At 52.2% G+C, this 25,606-nt stretch overlaps 1 protein-coding gene across 1 annotated transcript; it reads right to left on the minus strand.

The window, feature by feature from the left end:
- Positions 1-10,842: 10,842 nt before the first annotated feature.
- On the minus strand, positions 10,843-22,577 carry CCR7 (C-C motif chemokine receptor 7). Its single transcript, XM_004434526.3, has 3 exons — positions 22,516-22,577; positions 15,885-15,934; positions 10,843-12,916 (listed from the first exon to the last, which is right to left on the minus strand). The coding sequence occupies exons 1-3, from the start codon at positions 22,523-22,525 to the stop codon at positions 11,837-11,839; spliced, it is 1,140 nt and encodes a 379-aa protein (XP_004434583.1). The 5' UTR covers positions 22,526-22,577; the 3' UTR covers positions 10,843-11,836.
- Positions 22,578-25,606: the final 3,029 nt, after the last annotated feature.

Below are 25,606 nucleotides of genomic sequence, written 5' to 3' on the forward strand. Positions count from 1 at the left end.
TGTTTGGCAAACGTTTCTTGCCAGGACCTCTCAGGCCCTTTTGGGGGTTGAGGGTCTCATGAATTCCTTTGTCGGGGCCCAGCACAGTGCCAGCACTAGGGGATCTGCAGAGGCTTGGGAGACAGTCCCACCTGCTGGAGCTTATGGCCCCGGCAGGAAAGCAGACACCTCACAGACTCAGATCATGTTAGAGGCTCTGTCCCCCATCAGGGGAGGCATGTCAAATGGGCCATGCTCATGCAGGAGGGCTCGGGAACTCAGGCCCCTCACGGCAGGTAAACACTGAGCTTTGTACCCCAGGAAGCTCCTGGCACAGAAGCTTCAGCCTCTCTCTCTCTCGCGGGGCTGGGTTCCCGTCAAGGAGGCAGAGAATGTTTCCAGTGTTCGTGTGTGTGAACGTGTGCGTGCACAAGACTGTGTGTGTGTGTGCCTGTGTGCATGTGTGTCTGTGTGTGCATGTGCCTGTGTGTTCCTGTGTGTGCATGTACCACTGCCCACGTGGAAGTGCTCTATTATCTTTTCCTTTTTGCAGAAAATCAGGTCAGTGGTTTGACTGTTGTCGTTAACCGCAAGGTGCAGTGGGGAGGTGTCCCCGAGCTGCGTGGCCTCCAAGGGCTGACGGCTGAGGGCAGGAGGGCTGGGGTCTAGGGCCACCAGGCCTCCACCATTTGGCTTCCCAGGCCACAGGGTCCCTGGGAAGCAGCAACAATAGCTGCCAGTCTGGGGAGAGGACACTGTTGGCCACATCCTGTTTCCAGTTTGCATTCCTCTCCCTTTCCTCGTGGCCTCGGCCGCCTGCCCGGGGCTGAAGCCTCCCTGGTGGACACTGTTGAGTAATCGGGGAACTGGGCCTGAGGCAAGGCAGTGGCCCTGTCTCATGGCTGGGGGCTCTGCAGGAGGGGTGGGAAGTGTGGAGAGCCCGGGGTTAAACCAGGGTGGAGTGGAACTCTCCCCACAGGTCATAACAACAACAACAACAACAATGGGGCTCCAGGCGCTGAGCACTTTCACACCAGTCTCCTCACCTCGCCCACAACGCCCTTGGAAGGGGAGAGAGTGGGCGGTATTGTTATGTCCCACATTGCTGACGAAGGTGCTAAGAGAGAGAGTGAGGTCAAGCACCTAGTTCAAAGGCATCCAAACTCCAGCCCTGACCTTGCACTCCTCTTCTGGGGCCCCTGAGGGCACCTGGGCCATGCTCCCCCAGGGGCTGGAGAGAGAACTTTCCCTATTGCCCTTGTGGGTAGTAGGAGGCCGAGGCCGCAGCCACCATGGGCCAGGGGTCTGAGTGAACTAAGCCGGGCCCTTTGGCTCTGGGTCTTTGGCAGGCTGCAGTCAGGTGCTGGCCGAGCTGCATCACCTCAGGATGCGACTGCGGAAGGACCTGCCTCCCTAGGCCCCAAGCTTGAACAGGATGGGAGATGGAGAGCAGAGCATCCTCTGGCAAGGGCAGCCCCTCCTCTCTCTTCTCATCCTGTCCTTGAAGTTCACCATCGCCATGTCTACCAATCGCCCCCACCCCTCAGCTCCCCAAGTCCATCTCCACTCTGCTTTTGCTTCTGTGGCTGTTTCCTTGAGGCTCAGACAATAGAGGCTGATGATCCAACTGCTGAGAGCCCAACTGCCCCTCCCGCTGCAGCCAGAAATCATCTGTTACCCATCGCTGGGGCCCAGGCTGCCAGACTGAGACCTTTTCCTTCCCTCCCACTTCTTACTGGAAATGAGCCCCCGTCCGCCCCCCACTCTCCCCCAGCCCCCAGGCCTCCCTCAGGGTGGTTCAAGGACTCATCTCTGGCTCCACCCCTCTGCCGGGCATCTCTCTGCAGCAGGAAAGCATACAGGGGAGGCCCTTCTGGGAGGGGAGCCTTGTCGTGACCTCTCTGGGTCAGCTCAGCTGCCCTACGCTGGATGCGAATGCAGCCTTGGAGGAGCGGCTCGCCGCGAGGTTGTGATGCTGACGTTGCACAGACTGTGCTGGAAATTACAGAGTACCTCGGAGGGAAAAACAAACTGGGGTTTCAGTTCCCATGGAAACGGCATCTGTTTGCAGAGGGCACGCGTCAGAGCCTGGATCTCCTGCATGGAGGGGGTGGGGGTGCACATTGGAGGGCAAGGTTGTCTGTTTACTGTCTGGGCCTCTTCCAGGACAGCGTGTCTGGAAGGTGACCCTACTTTTAGCCTTGACTAACAGCTCTTCCCACAGAGGGGCCCGTCTGCCCCTATCTCTGCAATGCAGGGGTTTTTGGGTAGATTTTAAACTTATGAGTCAAGGGCGTGGGAAGACCCCAAATTCAGCATTCATACATTTATTCCACGAATGTTTTCTGACATATTCTGTGCCAGGCACTGGGCTGGGCCAGCCAATCAGGAGTTGGTCTTTACCTGCTAAGATTGGTATGAAGCTTCCCTTCCTGGAAGGAGCTGTGGTCAGAAAGGGGCCCAGCAGGGCCCTGGTGAGGACCACATGATTTCGCAGCAACGCCCTCCCCTCATGCTGCTGCTGCAAGCAAGTGACTTCTGTTCTCCTAGGTCAAGGGAGCCAGTTCCTACATCTCCTGGGGAAGAATGACCCCTAAACATTTGGTCAAGGCAGGTCCCCACACGAGAGAGGATTATCCCACTTACTGTCATGGGAAGGGTGTCTGCCTTTACTCTTCCCACAGACTGTTGTCTAGGCTGGAGGCCTTCTGGTCTAGTCGCCACCAAGATGAGGCCCTTGTTCTCTGTTAATTTCTCAGATATTAAGCAAGCCAATAAAGAAAAGTTTTTATTTTCACATCACGTTGCAGTCACAAAGAGCTCCTACATCCACTATCTCATTTAACGGAATTCCCCCAACAGCTCTAGGAAAGTGTTGGAACAACATCTCACCTGTTTCCAGATGGGGAAACTGAGGCTGGAGAGGACAGAGCCCTTGTCAAGCTTGTACAGATGGTAAGTGGTGAAGCCGGTATGGGAGTCAGGTGCCAGATCCCTTGCTTGCCCCCTCCTCCCTGTCAAGGGGCACCTGGTGACCAGACCTCCTGCCCTGGCTGGCCTCCAACCGGCCTGGGGAATGGGAAGCAGCTGTGCGCTGGAGAGATGGGGCAGTGGGGAAGGACCACCCTGTATCTCGTTTCATAGGGGCTGCACGGCAGAAGGACCACAGGCCTCACCTCTTGCTCAAGTCATTTCACTCTTCAGTGCCTCAGTTTCCTTCTCAGTCAATTGAGGGAGTGTGTACGGGGATCTGAGCGACCTATGTTCTTGTAAGAATTCCAGCGAAATCAAGGTTCCTGTTGGTGGCCACTCAGGTGGCCATTCCTCTCTCCGTGTGGGTGACTGTAATGGGATCAGGGCATGATAGAAGGTAGACACCCCTTAGAGCTGATTTGTTTCCCAATTAACTCCTTAGTCTTCGGTACCACCTGACAGACTGTTGGGCCCTCAGGGAAGGGGCAGAGCCTGGGACAGTTTTAAATAGGGAAGGTTATTGGGGTGGAAAATAGAGGAGAAAGAAAAAATTCCAGGCCTTGGGGTCTTGCTTGGCTTAAGGGCGGATGTGGTGGGATCAAAAGGGACCTCGAGATGCTGAAGGTCCCTGAAAGGAAGGTGGATGATAGACTGTGTCCACCCCTCCCGTTTGTATCTGGTTGGGAAGAGAGAGGAGGAGAAGAAATAAACAGGTCTGAACATCTGCTGTGAACGAGGGAGGGAAACTCGAGTTTCTGAACCAAGGATCAGATTGCAAGGCCTGACAAGGAGACAAGATGTCAAACGTTGGGGAGAATCCAGGAGGCGTGGCCACAGAATCCACGCATCCCTCACAACCCCGAGATTCGGACATTGTTACCCCTGTCCCACGGAGGAGGAGGCTGAGGCTGGGAAGTTCAGTGGCTTGCCCAAGGCCATGTAGCCAGCAAGAAGCAGAGATGGGGCTCTGGTGACTGCCTCTCTGGGGCTGATGGGGGGGTGTGCTTTGGGGAGAAGACAGGGCCATTGTTCTTACTTCTTTGGGTCTAAGATCTTCTAAACTCTTACGGGACCATTGGGGGGGGTGTGCTTTGGGGAGAAGACAGGGCCATTGTTCTTACTTCTTTGGGTCTAAGATCTTCTAAACTCTTACGGGACCATTGCTCGGGCTAACTGGCCTGGAGACTTGGTTCCTGCCCTTCTCCCTTTTTCTTGCTGTCTCTCTTCCTCTCCACCCCATGCCCTGCCCCCTTCCCATCAATCCTTCCACTTCCCACACTTTCCTTTTTTTCTGGTCCCATCTGCTGGTCCAAGGCCGATGAGAGAAGCCGGCAGTAGCTATCGGGATGTTGAGGGGTAGAGGAAATGAATCTGTTTCCCCACCATGCCCTTCCCCTGTGCTTTGTTCTGCTGCCTGCCCAATGTCAAACTGAGCCAATGAGCTGCAGATGAGCTGCAGGTGTCTAAGTGCTCCTTGGGAGTGTCCAAGGCCTCTGGGTCACGTATGTGTGCTACAGTGAGTGTGCATGAGGGATGAGGGGACTACTGCTGTCTGTGGGGGTGTGTGTGCAGGTATTTGTACTTTTGTGTGTATGTGAAGTGTGTGTGCTGTCGTACATAAATGTTTGTGTGCTTCTTAAGCATACTGTGAATGTACGTATTTATGAATGGATACCAGCAGGACTGGCTACAGAACTTGCAGGGCCCAGCACAAAATGAAAATGCTCGACCTCGTGTTCAAAAACTATTAAAAATTTCAAAATGGAGACAGCCAAGCAATAAACCATGTGTGGGCCTTCTGGGTGCAGGGCCTGGTGTGACTGCACAGGTCTTAGGCCCATGAAGTGGTCATGTGTATGAGTGAGTGTGCTACTTTGTGTATGTGTGTGCTGGTTGTATGACTAGTGTCTATGTGTGTGCGCGCGCATGTGCCAACTCATGCTTGCACACGCCTGCACTGGGGCATGAAATCTGAGCCCTCTCCTCACAACCCCCAGGCCAGGCCCCCGGTAGCTGCTGGTGCCCATCAAAGGAAAGATGTGTTTTATTTTTGGCGCCTTTGCTGCCTGCTCCCATGGTGCCCCGGGAGGCTTTTGTTTTACTGCCTTTGTTGGAAGGGTGACAAACACTTCCCTCCACCTGCTGCCACGGTGGCCACACCAGAAACCACAGCTGGGGGTGGGGCAGCTTCCTCAGCCCCTCACCCACTCACCCTGCACCCCTTCCAGGCATCAACATGCCCGGAGCCCTGCCCGGCTGACCCCACCCAGACACGGTACCTGTAGCACATCAGAGCTGGAAGGGAGGGGGAAATCACGGGGTCCAGCTCCCTCATCTCACAGCTAAGGAGATAGAGGCCCAGAGAGGGAAAGCGACCCGCTGTGTTCCCAGTGAGCCTGTGGCAGAGCCAGGACACCTGCCTCCCGGGGCATACAGCCCTGGAGGGGTAGCCTATTGAGGAAGCCTGCGAGGGAGCAGAGCCCAGAGGAGAGAGAGGTCCCAGGGAGCAGCAAAGGCCTGGTTGCTGCCCAGGGTGGGGTCACACTCCCCTGGCAGGTGGGGGCTGTGTCTTTGTTATTCGATTCTCCTCCACCCAGCTCAGAGCTCTGCATCCAGTAGGTTTTGAGAAATGTTGGCTGGCACATTTTGAGACTACTGGCACAATGCCTAGCACAAAGTAGGAGCCCCATATATATTTGGTAATGAATAAACAGCTATTTAGTTGGTCTGTGGAGTGGAGTAGCAGGAGCATGGGCTTTGGAGGCCAGCTAGAACTGGTTGACATCGCTAAGTAGCTTTATTATGTAGTAGCTGTGTGACTTTGGCAAAATTACTTAACCTCTTTGAGTCTCAGTTTCCTCATCTGTAAAATGGGGCTCTAGCAGGGTTGTTGTGAGGATTAAATGGAATAAGATATGACACTTAGTACAATGTGTAGTCCATGATAAAGTCCTAATAAGGTTGTAGCTATTCTTGCTAGCTGTGCTACCTCTGATAAGTTACACAACTCCCTAAACTTCAGTTTCCTCACCCGTTGTCCTAAGAATTCAGCGGGAGGTGATACACCTAGCGCAGGCCCTGGCACATCGTAGGCACTCAGGAAATATGAGCCTGTCTCTCCTCTTAGGTTAGCCCCCTCCACTTCCTCAAGTCTCTTCTGCTCCAAGGCTCTGTGATTCCTGCAACCCCTTCCATGACACCCAAGCCCCACCCTGCTGTCACCCAGCCTCTGTCTGACTCTCCCAGCAATGATAGCTCACAAGCTCTAGGCAGTCCACGGTCTCCCCAGGTTTGGGGCATAGGGGGCATGGGTGGGGGTGGGGTAACTGAAAAGGAGGCTGGAGACAAAGCAGGTGTAGTTTTTGGACAAAAATCCAAGTTCTGCCTTTGACAAGGGATTGAAGGATTCTAGGCGGGGCTAGGCCTATGTCTTGCTCTGCAGATGAAGGCAGAGAGGTGTCTCCCTGAACCACCCAGGTTCAGAGCTGCCCATTGTTCTCCCTGCCTCTCCTTCCCTGGACTCTCAAGTTTGAAGGTTGCCAGCAGCACCTCTCGGCAGCCGAGCACCCCTAAAATGAGAGTGAGCAGAGAAGGCAGGTGGTGAGAAGAGGAGTCAGTGCGGGCAGGACGACGGTGTCCACGGAGTCGGCTCTCGGGGAGGACGTCCAAGCGTCTGGGCAGGGCACAGAGCTGGTGCCACTGTAGGTGACTCTTGCCTCCTGGCTTGACCCCAGGCCTCTGGCCACACCACAAAACCGCGCCCCCCCCCACCCTGTCCTGGGAAGAATGCCCCACTTGGTCTTTGCACGTGATCATGTTTCTGCTTCAGTCGCTCAAGTGCAGTTTGCATAAACCATACAAGATAAATGTGCGTGCATTTCCAGGCCTCTTTTAAACATTGGGACAGGGTTTGGGGGCATTTCATCTGCAGCATCTGTTGAACTTCACAATGTCAGACATCGACTTAGAACAAATATAAACTATTCTGTCCTAAGCAAGCTGACACAGGCATGAGAGGACTCCGGGGCAAGATGTGTTTCCTCACCGGCCCTCTTGCCAGTGGGCATGCATGTCTGACCTCAGGACGTATTGCATCACGAGGGAAGGGACCCCGTCAGAACCAGGCACAGCCTGACCCCGCCCTGCCCACGCAGGGAGATGTTTCTTTACCCAGAGATGAGAACCTGGAGGCCAAACTGTGTAGTGGTTACTGTGACATAGAACAACCCAGCAAGAGAATTCCCTGGGGTTAGTGAACAATAGACAAAAATTAGGTTATATCCATCTTCCAGGGGAAGGAAGAGGGAAAGAACTGACAACAGCAGAGAAGTCTGAACTGGGCCACACACACACACACACACACACACACACACGTGTGTGCACGCGCAGGAGAGCCCGTGGGAGAATTCACATCCCCTCATTTCTGATTTTGGACAAGATCAGTTGAGATTCATTAGTCTAGAGCTGCTCTGGCTGGTGAGCGAGGAGCTGCGTAGCCTTCTCTGCAGCAGACCCCTTGTCGTGCCTCTTTCTGGGCCTGAGACAAGACAATGTGGTGGTGGGGGTGTGGGTAATGAGGTTTCTACTCCCTGTGCTGCCTCTTGACGTCTGCTCCCACGGGGTGAGGCCTGGGAGGGCTGATTGCTCTTTTGGATTGAGGGAAAGGCTCCCTCTCTTTCTCTCCCTGGGGCTTTTCTAGGGGCTCAGACCAGGGACAGTGGGCCATTTCTAACCTCCTCCTGGCAAAGAAGGCTGTGGGCCCACCTGTCTCGAAGAATCATATAGCTCCTTTCTTCCCACCTGAGATTGGAAGGCCCAAGGAAGCTGTGTGTGTGTGTGTGTGTGTGTGTGTGTGTGTAGGTGGGGGTATCTTTCCACCCACTGAGACTACTCTCCAAGTCTGGGCCCCAGTGGTGTAGTCCCTAGAACCCACTCTTGCCCCACCTCCCCTCTGCCTTCTGCCCCCCACTCAGAATTGCTCCCCTCCTCTCCCCATGTCATTTTCCTTAACCCCCACCCCCACCCCCATACGCCTGTTTCTTCTCCCTCCGACTGTTCACCCTCAACACAGAAATGCAACTGAGAACCTAACTCCCAAGAGGATCCTTTCTTAACAAGATCAGTTGCCTGATTTCCTTTGGGCCCGCTGCCATATTTCTTTTGCACTTCATTCTCCCAGACAGAAGGGCAAGGATGAGAACTATTTAAGGGGGGTGGGGAGCTTCTCCTTAAGGATCTGGCCACAGAACAGGAGGGACAGTGCCTGCCGGAGAAGAGCTAGACGGTCTGGGATGAAGGTGGCATATGCCAGCGTGGGTGTGTGGAGGTGTGCATGCGGGTGCAGGAGGTCCCGGGGAAGCGCTCTGGATGGGAGCTCAGGACCCCCGGTTCAAGTTCTAGTGTTGCTAAGAGCTCCTGAGAGACCTCAGGTGAGTAGTTTCCCTCTCTGAGCCTCAGTTGACTCACCTGTACAATTGGTGGGAGGACAGACTAATCTCAAAACTGCCCTCCAGCTTGATTTATAAATTGTATGTGGATGGAAATGGGGCTAAGGAATTGAATTTAGTTTCCTTGTGGTTAGCAACTTTTTTTTTGTGCTACCACTTGTTAAACATCTTTTAATGATTACCAATGACACTTTTCTAGGGATTTCTAAGCATTTTACATATATGAATTCATTTTCTCTTCACAACAGCCCTAGGAGGTAGGTACTATGATTATCCCCATTAAACAGATTAGGAAACAGAGGCACAGAGAGACGAAGTAACCAGCCCAAGGAGTGCAGCTGAGATTCAAATCATGCAGTTTGGCTGCAGACTCCATGCTCCTCACCGGCACATCAACATTCCAGGCACTGTGCTCAGTGTTTGCCAAGTCCTCTCCATTTTGCAGTTGAGAAATCTGAGATTCAGAGCAGTTGAGCAACACTGAAGGTCACACAGCTGGGAAGCGCTAGAGAGGAGATTCAAAGTCGGCTGGCCTCCAGAGCTTCTGCCCTCCCCCGCCCACCCCCCGAAATCCTGCCAGATCCTCAGGCCCCCAAAGCAAGTTTACCCAATAGCCCTACATTGCAATATCTCCTTAAGCAAGTCAGTTGCTCCCTCCGGGCCTCAGTTTCCCCATCTAGAGAATGACTGGGGTTGGACCAGCTGATCTTTGAGGTCCCTCAGCTCTGTGAGTCCATGATTTGAGATGTAGTGCTTCTGGCCGAAAGGACAGATTTGTGGCCTGAAGTTGCAGCAGGGGAGGATGAGAGGACAAGGGGCTGGTGGTGGACGGAACGGGAAAGGGGCCGTGGGGGCAATGAACCCAGGAAGATGGGCAGTTGTATGAGGCAGATGAAAAAGAGAGCGAGAGAGAGAGAAGCCCTGGGGGGGCCTGCTCAGCGAGTCCATTCCTTCTTCCCAGGGGACCCCTAAAACTCAGGGTAGGCACGCGAGAGCGCCGGGCAAGGGAGCAGGGGCCAGGCCCACAAGGAACCGAGGTCAGAACTTCTGAGATACAGCAGTTTGGGGAATCAACATTGCTGGGGGTTTTGTTGTCTTTGTAAACACTTGGAGACGTCCAGTTATTTTAGAAAAACGTATTTGAAGCCGAGGTGGCGAGTTTGTGCGGTTGGCCTGGCTTCCTGTTCCTGACCGCTCCATTACATTCCTCCCCTTCAGGAACTGAGGATCGTGTTCCCATCCATAACCTCATTAGGGTGTGCACACCAGCGGGCTCCACACCCACATGCACCGGGCACGTCCCCCACAGGGCCACACACGCGCACTGGGATCGCCCTGCTCACCCCACGCTCGCATACACACGGCTGCAGCTGCACTTTTTAATATTTGATGCCGCTTCTGTGAACGCCAGCCTCATTCTTCTCAGGGCACTGGTTCCTGGCTCGGAGGCTAGCTGACAAATTGTGCCCAATGCATCCCGTGGAGGAGGGTAGTATAATGTGCTTATGAGAATGGAGAATAGGCTTCATTACCAGGCAGGCTCCATTTTCAACGAGGCTCTTTTCACTTTGGACAATTGTTGGAATTGCCTTTTGCATGAGTGCCTCAGCCCTCCCTGTCTCTGCCCCCGCCCCGGTCCCCAAGCTATTGCAGCGTAGTACCCTTCAGACACCTTTGCATACATCACAGGTTGGACTAACCTTCTCTCTGCCTTGGAGAGGTTGGGATTCCGGGAAGGCATCAGGGCAACCTGTGACATGGATACTTAGCCTGTGTGGAGGGCAGTGGCTATTCCTCAATCCCTGCCCCTGTGGATGGGTATCCACACCATGGAAGGCCACTGTGGCAAGAGCGGTCAGCAGGGAGGGTCATGGGTGGTCGTGGATCTCAAGCATCCAGCAAAGACTGCAGCCTATCACATGAGTCCCATCCCAAGCCCCCTTAATCCAGCATGCAGTGGTCTCTGAGGCCAGGGAGAGGCCCTCTTTCTAAACACCAGTTTTGAACCTGAGGAGACTGACAAAGGGTCAGGGGCTCTAGTTCCAGACTGAGCTGGAACAGATGAGCAGACCAGTGTGTAAATGTTGTGGAGGGTCAGGGAGAGTTCCCAGCCATAGCGGTTACAGGGGCAACTTGGTTCTTTCCAAAGCTCAGCTCAGACCTGTGTCTCTGCGTCACTGCTGACTGCACAGGCTTGGGTCCTATCCCACAAGTTCTGGAAGGGTATTTGCAAGATGGATGCCCTGCACCTCCCCTCCTACCTCCTTCAGCCTCTTGGGCCTGTGTGATTGGCTGGGCTCAGAGCAGAGCTCAGCAGACCTCGTGGCTCTGAGCATCTCTGAGAAATGAAGACTGGGAGAGTGGAGGGGGTGGGGGTGGGGGTGGCTGGGTGGGGCGTGGAGGTTTGCAAAACAAGAACACACTCATTTGCCATTTACCAAAGATCTTTTTCCTTTCTTTTAAAGCTGTTGTTTCCTCAAGGGAAAACTTTTATTTGTGTATGAGTAAAATATGCTCTCTTAATGAATTGAAAGCAGAACAGGATGAGAGGTTTTTGTCCCCGTGACAAAGAACAAAGCAGCAGCTCATTGGCTTTCAGCAGCCAGCACTGTCACCCACCCCCGGGCCCCTAACCTTTCTCCCTGCCCTCTCCTCCCATCCCAGCAGAGCTGAGACCTAAGAAGGGCTGGCCACACGTCATCCCTGCTCCAGAGCCCTGGCTGGGAACATGGCTTTGGCGGGGCTGAGGCAGCTCGCCTGGCCTGCAGGGAACACCACACCCCTTCCTTGTGGAGAGCCTGGGGGGACAGCAGCCTGAGGAGAGTCAGCAGGCAAGGGGCAAATGAGCTTTTAGGGAGGCTTGGAGGCTGCCATTTCTTGCTGGCTCTGAGGACAGTGGAGGAAGAGAGAGGGAGGGAGGGATTCAGAGTTAGTTTGACCCATTGGCGTCCTCCTTTCCCTGCCAAGCCAAGAAGTCTCCCCACCATCTCTGGTCTTGGAGACAAAGCCTTGTTTTCTGGAAGACCTTGCCTCGGCCCTTGGATCTCAGGGACAACTTCTTTCCAGGTGGGAAGAAATTTCACTGAGAGGACTCGCCAGGCCCCTTCCACCACCCTAGCTCTCATCAACACCTGTCCCCCACTCCAGGAGGTGTGAACTGTCTCTGGACTTTCACTTTTGGTTTAGGGGACAACAACCTTGGTTTTGGAGTGTTGCCAGATCTGGGGTAGCTTATCAGCCACGTCTCTTTACAACTTGGACTGAGGTAGCTAGGGTTGGGGTCTGTCTTCTGTGGCATGGATTTTCACCACGAGATAAATCTTAATGGCTGGAACTGCCTTTCCCTCAGCAGCCTTTGGGTCCTGAGTCATTGTAGCTTCCCTGTCCCAACCCAGGGGCCCTGGGAGAGGTCCTTCTAGTCCAGACAGAGGAACCTCCTATGGAGAGAAGGTGGTGGTGGTCTCGGCCTCCACACTCATCGAGGAACGCCGGGTGTGCCGGCAGGAAGACCACTGCCGGAGCCGCTCTTGGCTGAGGCAGCCCAAGTCCTTGAAGAGCTTGAAGAGGTCATTTCGGAACTTGACGCCAATGAAGGCGTACAAGAAAGGGTTGACGCAGCAGCGGACGCAGGCCAGGCTGTAGGTGACATCATAGGCGATGTTGAGCTGCTTGCTGAGCTCACAGCTGCCGCTGTTGGTGATATTGAAGTTGGCCACCGTCTGGGCCAGGACCACCCCATTATACGGCAGCTGGAAGGCTATGAAGACCACAACCACAGCGATGATCACCTTGATGGCCTTGTTGCGTTCGAAGTTGCGTGCCTGGAGCAGGGTGCGGATGATGACAAGGTAGCAGAAGCTCATGGCCATCAGGGGGATCAAAAAGCCCACCACCATCTGGGCCACCTGGATGGTGATCAAGGCCTCCACGTGCTCCGTGATGAGAGAGCACCGCAAGGCTTGCTCGCTGCTGCTCTTCTGGATGCCACTGTACAGCAGCTCCGGGATGGAGAGCACCATGGCCAGCATCCAGATGCCCACGCAGGACAGCTTGCTGATGAAAAGGACACGAGCACGGTGGCGGTGGGCCGAGACGGCCTGGACGATGGCGACATAGCGGTCGATGCTGATGCAAAGAAGCAGGAGCATGCCGCTGAAGAAGCTTATCTTATAGATGCCAAAGATGAGCTTGCAGACATGGACACCGAAGGCCCAGGACTTGGCCGCGCTGTATGCCCAGAAGGGAAGGGTCAGGAGGAAGAGGATGTCGGCCACGGCCAGGTTGAGCAGGTAGGTATCGGTCATGGTCTTGAGCCTCTTGAAATAGATGTAGGTCAGCACGACCAGCCCATTGCCCAGTAGCCCCAGGAAGCAAATGATGGAGTACATGATTGGGAGGAACCAGGCCTTAAAGTTCCGCACATCCTTCTTGAAGCACACAGACTCATACAGTGTGTAGTCCACTGTGGTGTTGTCTCCGATGTAATCGTCCGTGACTTCATCTTGGCACAGGCACACCTGAGGGGAAGGGAACAGGAGAATGCAATCCAGTTTAGCTAAGTAGGTCTATATCTTGCTGCCCTGGATTGCCCAGAGCAGTGATTTCAAAGTGTGGTCCCCCTCAGCAGCAGCATCTGCCTCACCTGCAAACCCTCGGACCCCACCTATGACCTACTGAACCAGAGTCTCGGGGGTGGGGCCCAGGAATCTGTTTTTCTAAACTTTCCAGGTGCTTCTTTTGTCTGAAATCAGTGCTTCTCAACATGTATATGAATTCCTTGGGGATCTTGTTAATATGTATGTCCTGCTTTAGTAGGCTGGGGCGGGGCCTGAGATTCTGCATTTCTAGTGAGTAGCAAGGGTCTGATTTTGCCGACTCTGAGAGCCTTGACCTCATATGTGCTGACGGTGGACTGGAAATAGTTTGGGCTTTGGGGTCAAATGAGCCCTGAGCTGGTTAAACACGCTTCATCTCTCTGAGGCTCAGTTTTCTCATCTGTGAGCGGGAGATGATTACTATCTCCTTCACCTGGTTGTTCCGAGGTACCTAACCCAGGCTCTGGCACAATTTCATCTCCATGGAGGTTTTATTTTGCCTGATGGAAAGCCCAGGAAAGTGGGCACATGTGTCTTTCTTCTTGAGCCTCCTTTAGAACCTGGTAGAAAGAGCTTTCCAGGGGGCCTACGAAGTACCTCGGCTTTTGAGGGAAAATCCACTTTGGGGTTAAGGTTGAGGAGGCCCTGGAGTGTGAAAGGAGGAAGGCACAAGTGCTGTTAAGAGGCCCTGAAGCCTGGTTTGGGGCAAGCTGCTGTGATCATGGGTGGTGAGCGTCTTGAAGACTTTTATGGATCCCCGGGGCCCGCGGCACAGCGCCCGGTGTGCAGCAGGCGCTCAGGCAACGTGTGCCCCAGTGCTCTGATCTCTGCAGCTACTGCAGGAATCGATGACGGGGGCCACAGGGCCGAGGCATCCCCAGCTGTGGCTGAGGCCTCTGGGAGCCCCTGGAAGGAAGCGCAGCTCTATCTCCCACTCTCCCTCTGTGCTCCCACTCTCTCCCCCCACCTCTCTGCCTCTCTTCCTGCAGATCCCAATCAGCAGGGCTCAGCTGCTCAGGGCTTTTTTTAGCCTGTCTACAGGTCAGGGCGAAGGTTCAGCAGCCTGCTGTGATTTTATCAATGAAGGCGGACACATGCGCCTCGGGCCTCTGTGCACAGCGACAGTGACCGCTGAGCCGTGCAGGGCTGGGAGCTGGGCTGGAAGACCGCCCCAGGAAGCTCGTGGTCCCACCTCTGGGCAGCTCAACATGATGGATTTTCATACAACTGGGGAGCTGGAGAGACTTTAGAGACGGGGAAAGGGAGGCTCTCGAAGAAGCGATGTGTCTGGATGTGGCTCGCTCATGGTTACACAGCCAGAAGTGGAACCTAGTCTCCTGACTTCCCTGCATTCCTGTCTCTGTCTTTCTCATTTCCAAATTCTGGATTCATCACTGTCCTGCTTGGGGACAGGATGAGGATACATAATGTCCAGGAGCCTTTTCTTTGGGCATTGATTGCTATCTCGAGAAGAAAAGTCAGTGGCAACCCTTTTCCCTCCTCCAGGCATGATTGCAGCCTGGGGGTCCTGGGAGAGGCTGGCTGCCCTCTGCCACCCACGATAAGGCCCAAGACCTTAGATCTGGAGTGCCTGGACATAAGGGGGTTCAGGGCCTTCCAGGAGGGCAGCATGCCCAGCCTCTATGATGTGTGCTCCCTACCACCCCATCCTGCCTTCTCTTTCTCCCCTACTATCCCCCACCCCCCAATCCCCCCCAAGCCCCGGCCACGGGCCACTAGGCTTGATGCCTCTGCAGCCCACAGCCCCACCACATCCTGCCCCATCCCCCCAAGTAAAGAGAAGACTGAGCCACAGCTGTCCCTTCCAGCCTCCACTGCTAGTAATACAGCTCCTCTGGAGTCCTGGAAACGGGGGAAAGAGGGGAGGGAGTGGTGATGGGGAAGGGGACCTGGCTGTGGGCTGCAGCCCAAGCTCTGGGGGGCCTCTGGGATGGGGTTTTGGGAACAGTGCCCAGCTTGAGGCCTGCCTCTGGCCAGAGCTCCTGGAAAGCTGCCCCTCTGGCCTTCAGACCTGGGGAAGAGCCAAATTCTGAAGCACTGCCGCTCCAGCTCTGGCCTCAGCTGCTCCCATCCCCCTCCAGGAGCTCCCACCCCCAGCAAATGGGGGAAAGTCGACTCGGTGAGTTACAGTTTCTTCTAACTCTGGCACTTGGTAGGGAAGATTTCCTGTCTCCATTTCTGGGATTGAGAAGCAGAACCTTGTAAACTGGGGTCTTTGCTCCTGCAGAGTTCGGGCCCCGGTAAAGTATGTGCACCATCCACCCTCCTCCCAGTGTCCCGGGCCCCATCCTTTCTTCCCTCCCCCAAGTGGGGCTCAGATGGGTCTCTTTATTTCACAAAAGGGAACTGGGGCTTCGAGGGGAGCCCTTGGCTGGAGGTTGGAGAAGGGAGACAGCTTTGGGGTGATAGGATAGTAAACAGGCCACCAGACCAAGGGTTCTTTTCTCAGCTCTCATGTGAAGTTTTACACATGTGGGTGTGCACGCATATGTGCAAAACCCAGCAACCTCACGACCTTTGCTTTTTGCAGCTCCTCTTTCTCCAAGAACTCAGATGGAGTTCATGTTTCTGTCTCCTGGATGGAGATATCGGAAGTGGGGTGGGGAAGGTGGTGATAACTTACTTTCCTCTGTTTTAATTTAACTTGAGTAAAGGAAGTTCAGAGGGCATCTGTGGCTTTCCAGGGTCACTCAGCAGATGGAGAGAGGCAGCCATCAGCTTAAGGAATGGCAAATGGGTTTGTGTCTGGGTCTATTTCCTTCCAGCAAACACCCAGCTCCTCCAACAAAACCCTGGGCTTGGGAAGGGGTGGGTTTGGGGAGGGGGGTGGGGAGGAGGGAACAGAGCTTCCCTTGGGAGTAGACCTCACCTGGACAATGACAAGGAGAGCCACCACCAGCATGTTTTTCATTGGCTTGCCTGCAGGAGACAAGGTAAGAAAGTTATCGCTTGACAGGGACAGCTCTCGGTTATTAAAGAAAGCCGAGGATACTGGAGACGCTCTTGGGAACTTGCATCACAAGCTCCAGGCACCACGTTTGCTGAAACAGAACATCAGAACCAGATTGTGCCTTGGAGCACCTGGCCGGCCGCCCACCCTCACTGCCCTCACCCCCTCTTCTTCCTCCACTCCGAGGTCCCAGAAAGGAGTGGGATCAGAATGCAGGGCAGCCCCTCTCCGCTTCTTGGCTCTTCAGGGCTCCTCTGGGCTTGGAAAGTCCACCCTGGCCCAGACCACTCCTCAAGGCTGAGCTTCAATTGACCTTGACTCCTGGGTCTGAGTAGCCCCCTCCCACGTCAGGTTATGCGGGCAGCAAGGCCCTGAGGCGGTGGTGATAGGGGCTGTGTGTCCTGCACTGCTCTGGTGCCAATAGCCATTGGGGAGCATTTTTTCTGCACCCAGGTGGGTGCAGACACATATGAAGCCCTGAGTGTCTCCTGAGGGGGGCCAGCTGAGGAAATAGGGGGATTTCACAGGGCTGGGTGGAGGACTGAGGTTGTTTACTGGCCTCTCAAGGATGGGAGAGTGCTTCGGGGTTCCACCGGCTCCACAACACCCCCTCATTCAACCGACATTCATTCATCACTGACTGGTGGTTCGCCTGGCCCACTCCCTCAGCCTGCCTTTGAGGCTGGGACCTCTTCCCTCTCACCTGTGCAGGCTCAGAATGGAGGCGGTGCCTAGGAGTTGAGTGCTAACGAAAGAAAGAAAGAATGAATGAATGAATGAATGCCCTGCTTGCCCTTCTTCCAAGGGAGGGAGCACCACGGCGGCCTGAGGGGACATTACCCTGTGGAGGGCACGGAGGGATGGAGACCATTCTCTGAGGTAACCACTGGTTTTTTGCTGGACTGAACTGCGTGTTTTCTCTTCTTGAACTTGTTTCCAGTCCAGGGCCTGGGAGATGGGTGAGAGGGGAACATGGCCAGCTGTGGGAAGGGACCTCGCCTGGCATGCCTGGCAGGGTCAGAGCCTGGGTCCATTCTGGAAGTCAGGTGGCCCTTTGGGGTCTAAACAGAAGGTTGAGACCTCAGGTTAGCACAGGCCTGATGTGCTGCGGACGGAGGACGGGCACTTGGCTGCTCAGTTCTGCTTTGTGGCCGAGCTGAGGGCTGGACCTGGAACTTATTTCCTCTGAGGGCTGAGCAGGGAGGACAGTTCGCAGGGTTATTTATGTAGAAGTCTTATCTCCCCTAACAGTCTGGGAGCACTGGGGGGTAGGAGCTGTGCCCGCTTTACCTCTGTAGCCTGACCCTCAGTTCCAGCCAGGGCCTGACCCACAGGAGTGGCAGTAACTGCGATCCCACAAATGAATGTCAAGGCAGGACTTGCCGGCCCATCGCACCTCCAGTCTCAGTAGGGACAAGGAAATGCTTGGGACTCTGCTTCAAGCGCCTTCTGGAGGCTGAGGGCCTCTGAGCTTCCCAAGAGGAAGCAGCTCATTCCCAGTCATTCTGTGCCCTTGGCCACAGCACCACCTGCTGGAAATCTCCCTGCATGACACTCAAGTCACAGTTAATGTGCTCCAGGGGGAATGCCTAAGGCGGGGGATTCTGGGCTTGGGGGTTCCTGTGGGAAGGAGGAAGGGCATCATGCCACATAAATAAATAGGTATTTTTCCCGCCTCAAGGAAGTTACACTGCATGCTGCTGCCAGACACATCTTCCTAAAGCACAGCACCGATGCCAACGCCCACCGCCCCCTCCTCCTAAATCCTTAGGAGTGCTCTACCCAGCCCTAAGGAGGAAGCCCCTGATGCTTAGCACGGCAGTCAAGCCCTCCACTGTCCACTGGGTGTTGCCTTCCTAGCTGCATTTTCTACTTCTGGGGACAGGCACCCACTGTCCCGTCGTCCCCAGGTTGCTCCTGAGTATTTGCAGTCCTGAGGGGGAACGGATCCTTGGGCAACATCATAGCTCCCCTCTCTCATTCCGCCTTCCTTGCTGAGTTAGTCCGTCAGCCTCTGAGCTCGAGTCCACATCTCCACCCCTAACCAAAGTCTCTTTAGGGTCCAACGCACCACCCATCCTCCACTGACTCATCTTGATGTAAGCGCTCGAGGTTTCTTTAAACACGTACAAGCCTTTCGGTTACTCTAGAGAAAGCCCGCTCTGACTGTGAGTGAGAACTGAGAAACCTCAAAGTTTTGATAAGCTACAGGTGAAGCACGAGGAGCAAGAGCTGTGTTTCTGTTTTACTCCACCACCCCCTGCTCCTGTGCCCTGTCCCAGTCCTTTGCCACTGGCTTGGGGGGGTGGGGGGTGGCTGGTGTGTGTACGCGTGTGCGTGCACGTGTGTAGGTGATTTCTCATTCCAGGTGTGTTGGAGGCGGTGGACGAGGATCTTGTAGGACCAGCAGAGGCCGTTTTCAAGAAAGGTAACCAAACGGGAACTTAGGGGAACTCTGGTGTGTGGCGGAGGGGGCCCGGTCAGCAGCCATGAGTCAGATCGTTTCTGTCTGTTACAAAGTCATAAAGCAACTGGCCTGGGCTGCAGCTTGGTGGGACCAGTGCCGTTGGGAATCTCAGGGGTTGAGGAGTGGTTGACTTAAGCGTTGGGTATTTTCTGAGTACTTGAGTTTCTAGTAATGATCATAATGAAAAGAAAATTCCCTAGAACTCCAACCTGAGCCCCCAGCAAGAGAAACTTCCTTCTGGTCTGGGAGGAGGGGATTGCTGGCTGCTCCCCTAAACCCCGAACTTCTACGCCCACATTCCCAGGCCCTCCAGGTCACCCAGGGAATCATGGCTGCACAGCTGGCCCCAAAAGCCACCCCAAACTTTTTCATCTCTGGAATTCCTCATTGCCACCACAACTTTTCTCTTTTTGGGGACAGGGGAGAAGGGGAGGGAAGAAGCAAGAAAGCAATAAAGGATCTGGAGAGAAGGCGAGAGGCCTGGGGGCCCTCTTTCAGACAACTGGCAGGGACTGATGCGAGCTGGTGAATCTTACACTCACTATGGATCAACCGCTTTATCCAATGATATAATCCATATTTATTGAGCTCTCACTATGCGCAAAACTGTTTCATCCTCACAAAAGCCTTATGAGGCAGTCCTGCTGTTATCCCCATTCAGCAATGAGGAAACTGAAGCCTTTCAAAATTAGTAACTTTCCTAGAGTCACACCACTGGCTAGCAGTTGAGCTGGGCTTTGAACCTGTTTGACTCCAGAAACCACGCTCCTAACTGCTCTTCTATGTTGCCTCTTGGTCTTTATGATTCTCTCCCTTATAACATCCTGCGAGCTACCTCTTGTGATTTTCATTCTGTATTCCAGAAAATAGAGGCCCAGAGAGGTTAAGCCGCTTGCCTGGGGTCACACAGCTGCTAAGAGATGGATCTGAGATTTGAATGGAAGTCTCACTACCGTGTCATGCTCCATTGTTACCATGTCATGCTCCATTGTTACCGTGTCATGCTACATTGTTACCGTGTCATGCTACATGAGCCTGCTGCCTATAGGGACCTCGGTGGAGCATGAAGGGAATCCTCACTCTCTCACATCCCATTGGTCACTTAGTTCTGTTGCTTCTATCCCCTAACATCTCAGAGCTGGCTCCACCTCTGCCCTGACGGAAGGCTTTGCTGCCTCCTTGCTGCCACAAAGCTCCTTCTGAAACACAAATCTTGTCCTTTAACTCACCTAATAGAAAAAGAAAAGTCTTCACTGGCTCTCCATTGCTTTTGGGATAAAGCCCAAACTCCTTAGCAATGCCACACAAAATCTTAAGGATTGGCCCTGCCTGCCCCTCCCACCTCCCTTTCTCCCTTCCTTCTTGGCATGGCCAGGTTCTTTACACCCACCTCCACTTGCCTCTTTCTTGTCTCTATTAGCTTTTGTCAGAGGTGGCCCTCTGGGAGCCTGCAGGCTGAGCCCCCAGCATCTTCTGCTTGGCTGCATGGAGTTTTCAAAAAATTGCATTTGGATGAGGTGAGGCTTGTACCTTCCGGTTCACTCCGCCCCCCTCCACTTACTACGTCATATGGCCCTTGCCTCCCTTACATTGTTGGCCACTGACGGCAATTGAGTTTGCTATCCCTGCTACTTCTGGGCCCCTTGCTCCTCCTTCTCTGGTTTAATAACTCCTACACACCCTTCAAAACCCAACTTAAATGGTCCCCTGACTCATGTTCACTATTCCTTTCTTTGAGCTTCACAAGCACCTTGCCCTTGCCCCATCAGCACTATATCTCTCTCTGTCACAGTGGCTTATTGAAATATGTATCGTGCTTGAGTTCCTCAATCAATGATAGTTGAGTGAAAAAAGTACCAAGCAAAGAGGAGAGATTTTGCCAAAAGCTCCCCTAGGCTGCAGCATTCTCCTCCTCCCCAGCCAAGCTCTCCAAATGCCTGGAGAGATGGCCCTGAATTGCTTCAGCATCCCCCTCTGCTGCCATATCTGGCCAAGCTGTGTGAGTTAAGTCTGTCACAGGGTCACTTTTCTTTTCTCTGCTTTGGAAAATTCTAGCTGAGGTCTTAGGCCCCATCTCTCAAAGTGGGGAGGGCACCCCAGGGCTGTGCATTCAAACCGTGAAAAAGACCAGCTCAGCCCTGGTTCGATGTTTTCATTTTGTGTAACAGAAACCCTGCCCCCTCACTCACCTCTTGCTCCCTGCTGGGCAGATGAAGAGAGAAAAAACAGATTCTTCGTGGCCCACCCGCCCTACCAACGGCCCAGAGCCCGTTCTGAGCAAAGCTTCTCAGTGGCTTCCTCTCCTACCAGTATTTCAGGCTCGGCCGTTGGGGCTCTCTCGAGTTGAGTGAAGCAGCAAGAACATCCCTTTCTCCTGGACCAGAGCTTTCCCTCCCTCCCCCCATCAAAGCCCGTGAGGCTAGCACCCCCAAACTAGGTCTGGGGGGAGGACCCTCAGTAGCGTGCTGGAGCTGGCTCTCACAGGCTCGTTGAGCCAGTGGTGTACATCTCTTTCTGACTCTGTGTTCAGTCATTTTGTGACTTGAAATCGGCTGCAGGCTTGAAATCAGCTATGGTGGGAGAGTTTACACTATGGAAATTGGCAAGCACTACGAATCAGGGCCCTTCCCCACCCTGGGGTGCCAGTTTTCCAACATTTACCAGCACACCACCAGGACCCTGCTTGGTTTCCTTCCCAGAGGTCAATCAGAGAGGCAAGAGTGGGGTCTGCCTTCTGGGACTGTGGTCAGTGGGTGTGGATGTCTGGGGAGTGGGATTAGAGAATAGGCTGCTGGGAGGAGAGGAAGCTGGAAGAGATTTTAAAAAAACTGAAATCAACTCAGAGTTCTCGATGCCATTCATTCATTCTACAAACATTTTCTGCTCACACCCCCAATACACCTGGGACCGAGATGCTAGAATCAGACTCTGCCTACAGGAGTTCACAGCCGGTGGGTGGTGGGTGGGGTGGCCACTTTAACCCTTTCACAGCTGTTTGCTAGGTCCACCCAGGGTTCCGGGTGGGCGGGAAAGGCAGAGATGAAGGCAAGAGGCTGTGGTGTGGTGGGGAGGGGTGTGAGGACAGCACAGGGTGCACCAGGGAACCTTCACTTTTTAAAGCCAACCCTTTGCGGCTTTGAGGCCGCCGTGGTGCTTCGCTTGCTGGTGAGAACGAGCCATCCAGGAACCTGGCCTTCGTAGCCTCAGCCGGCTCTGACTCCACAGCTGAGATTTACAAATGGGGTGTCTGGGGCTGGACGAAACCCTCAGAAGCCCCTCAGGGTTTCCCTTGTACTCCCTCTAGTTAAGATTGAGGTTAGAGCAGAGGATGGGCTTTTTAAAGAGAAGAGTCATCTGCCCGGCTAGAAAAAGTGAATGAATGAGGCAGGGGGCTGTGCTGGAGGCCGGGGCTGTGACTTCTCCAGGCCAAGTGCCCCTTGCTGTCCCATTTCATGTTGCTCATCCAGCCTTTAACCTGCAAGAGGCAACAGCGAAGCCGGTGGGATGTGCGGCAGAGAGAAAACAACCACAGCTTGTATTTGCATGGCGTAGTACCATTCGCACAATGCAGTCACCTTCAATTTCCTCCTCCTCATAACCCCAAGAGGACAGAGGTTCTAATCGGTATTTAGCAGGGGAGAAAGGTGGGAATCAGAGAGGCGGTGGAGGGTCTGGAGCCCTCTAAGGAGAATTTCCCTCTGATGAAACAGGTCCCAGAGAGCCTCACCCGTCACCCATTACCCCAAGCCGAGACGAGAACAGCTGCCGTCCAGATCACCACCAAAGCCAGCCCCGCCGCCTTCCTCGGTCCCTGCTGTTCTAGAAAGACACGACCTCGACCCCCTTGTCTTTCTTGGTACCAGTGGTTACCCGCTTCCCCAGGTCTGAAAGGTGCACCCTTCGTGCCTGGGAGAACAGGGTGGCATTCTCTGGGAGCAGCCACCTATTCCACACCAGAACCTGATTTCTCCAGAGGCTCCCCCATGCCTTCCGATCCCCTCCGACACCCCCGCTCCACAAAGTCAGTCTGGGTGTCAAAGTGACCCCAGTACTGCTCTTTCTCATACAGGGAGGCTCACTCACCCAGGTCCATGACACGCTCTGGACGGCTGAAACCACACAGGAAGGCTGTGCCGGGCCTCGCGCTCCCCCTGTCTGGGGAGGAAGTGGTATGAGCCCCTTTTAAGTTGTAAGAGGAGCCACCCTCTTCCCTGCCCCTCCCACCTCTGCTCCTCCCTCCAATCGGCCTCACCCAGGGCCGCTCCAGTGCCTTCTGGGACCAAGGGGTAAGGTAACAGAAAGTGACAACCTACTCACTGGTCATAGGATAATGAATCATCTGATCATTTACGTTCAAAAAGCCCCCTGTGCAGCCCAGCAGAGACAAGACGGGGTGCCCAGCCCAAGGCAGGCAAATAGGCCATTTATTGATTCAACAAATGTTTATGGCCTGAATACCACATGCTGGGGAGTCAGAGAGGATGAGGGATGTATCCCCATCCTACTGCTTCCCTGCTAGGTGTCATAGGGGACTACTTTGCCCTCTGGCTTCTGGGCAGGTTTGGCCAATGGGAGGCACTGACAGATGATGGAAGGGAGAAGGGAAGGGATATGCCAAGATGTATCTTTTTTCTTTCCTCTTCTCTTCTCTTCCTTTCCTTTTTCTTTCTCTTTCTTCCTTTCTTTCTTCCTTTCTTTCTTTCTTCCTTCCTTCCTTCCTTTCTTTCTTTCTCTTTCTTTCTCTCTCTCTCTTTCTTTCTTTCTTTCTCTTTCTTTTTCTTTCTTTCTTTCTTTCTCTCTCTCTCTCTCTCTCTCCCTCCCTCCCTCCCTCCCTCCCTCCCTCCCTTCCTTCCTTCCTTCCTTCTTTCCTTCTCTTTCTTTCTTTCTTTCTTTCTTTCTTTCTTTCTTTCTTTCTTTCTTTTCTTTCTCTCTCTCTCTCTCTCTCTCTCTTCTCTCTCTCTTTCTCTCTCTCTTTCTCTCTCTCTTTCTCTCTCTCTTCTCTCTCTCTTTCTCTCTTTCTCTCTCTTTCTCTCTCTTTCTCTCTTTCTCTCTTCTCTCTTTCTTTCTTTCTTTCTTTCTTTCTTTCTTTCTTTCTTTCTTTCTTTCTTTCTTTCTTTCTTTCTTTCTTTCTTTCTTTCCTTCCTTCCTTCCTTCCTTCCTTCCTTCCTTCCTTCCTCCCTCCCTCCCTCCCTCCCTCCCCTCTTTCTTTCTTTTTCTGAACAGTTTTATTGAGATATAATTCATATATAAAATTTACCCTTTTAAAATGTACCAGTCAATGGTTTTTGTTTATTTACAGAGTTTACAACCGTCACTACAATCAATTTTAGAACATTTTTTGGTTGTAATTTAGAGGGGAGAGACAAAAGGAACCTCTTACTCTCCCATGATGTGATGTCACTCCCTAGTAATGTTTTTTATCACCTCCCCCACAAACCCTCCCATACTCATTAGCAGTGACTCTCCATCTCCCCTCCACCCCTGCCCCCATCCCCCCATAACCACAAATCCACTTTCTGTCTCTATAGATTTACTTATTCTGGACATTTCATGTAAATGGAATTAGGCAATATGTGGTCTTTGTATTTGGCTTCTTTCATTTAGATGATGTTTTCAAAGTTCATCCATGTTATAGCATGTATCACTTCCTCATTCCTTTTTATGGCCCAATAATATTCCATTGTATGGATATACCACATTTTGGTTGTCCATCATCAGTTGGACATTGGGGTTGCTCCCACTTTTTTGGCTATTATGAATAATGCTGCTATGAACATTCGTGTACAAATTTTTGTTTGGACAGTGCTGTTATTTCTCTTGGATATATGCCTATAAGTGGAATATCTGGGTCACATGGTAACCACATGTTTAACATTTGGAGGAGCTGTCAAATTGCTTTCCAAAGTGGCCTCACCATTTTACATTCCCATCAGTAATGTATGAAGGTTCCACATCCTTGACAAAATTTGTTATTGTTTGTCTTTTTTATTCTAGCCATCCTAGTGGATATGAAGTGATATCTCATTGTGGTTTTGATTTGCATTATCCTAATGACTAATGATGTTGAGCACTTTTTCTTGTGCTTATTGACATTTGCGTATTTTCTTTGGAGAAATGTCTATTTAAATCTTTTGCCATTTTTAAATTGGGTTATTTGTTTTTTATTGTTGAGTTATAAGAGTTCTTTATATATTCCGGATACAAGTCCTTTATCAGATATATGATTTGTAAATATTTTCCCCCATTCTCTGTGGATTGTCTTTTCACTTTCTTGATGATGTCCTTTGAAGCACAGAACTTTTAAATTTTGAGGCCCAATTCATTTACTGTTCTTTTGTCACTTGTGATTTTGGTGTTATATCTAAGAAACTATTGCCTAATTCAAGTTCACAAAGATTTATTCCTATATTTTCTGCTAAGAGTTTTATAGTTTTTAGCTCTGACATTTAGCTTTGATTCATTTTGGGTTAATTTTTGTATATCATGTTCTCTTCTATTCTTACTTTTCTGGATTTTATTAAATGCTTTTTCTGTGTCTATTAAGATGAACTTGGTTTTGTTTTGTCCTTTATTCTATTAAATATGCTATATTACATAGATTGATTTTTGTATGTTGAACCAACCTTGAATTCCTGATATAAATCACTTGGTCATGGTGTATAATATTTTTTTAGTATGTTTCTGGATTTGGTGTGTTAATATTTTGTTGAGGAGTTTTGCATCTATATTATGAGGAATATTGGTCTGTAGTTTTATTTTCTTGTGATGTATTTGTGTGGTTTTGGTATCAGGATAAGTCTAGTTGAAGATTAGTCAATTTGTTGGTCTTTTCAATGTACCAACTTTTGGCTTTATTGATTTTCTCTACTTTTTCCTATTCTCTAGCTCATTTATTTCCTTTTAGTCTTTATTATTTCCTTTCTTCTGCTTGATTTACATTTAGTTTGCTCTTGTTTTTCTGGTTTCTTAAGGTGAAATGTTAAGTTCTTTATTTGAGATATTTCTTCTTTTTTTCTAGTATAGGTGTTTATAGCTATAAATTTCTCTCTAAGCACAGCTTTAGCTGCATCCCATAGATTTTGATATGTTGTGTTTTCATTTTCATTTATCTCAAAGTATTTTCTGATTTCCCTTGTGAGTTTTTCTTTGACCCATTGATGATTTAGGAGTGTAT

Source organism: Ceratotherium simum, chromosome 16 (assembly GCF_057802395.1).
Source record: "Ceratotherium simum simum isolate JZ-2026a chromosome 16, ASM5780239v1, whole genome shotgun sequence".
Taxonomy (NCBI): Eukaryota; Metazoa; Chordata; class Mammalia; order Perissodactyla; family Rhinocerotidae; genus Ceratotherium; species Ceratotherium simum.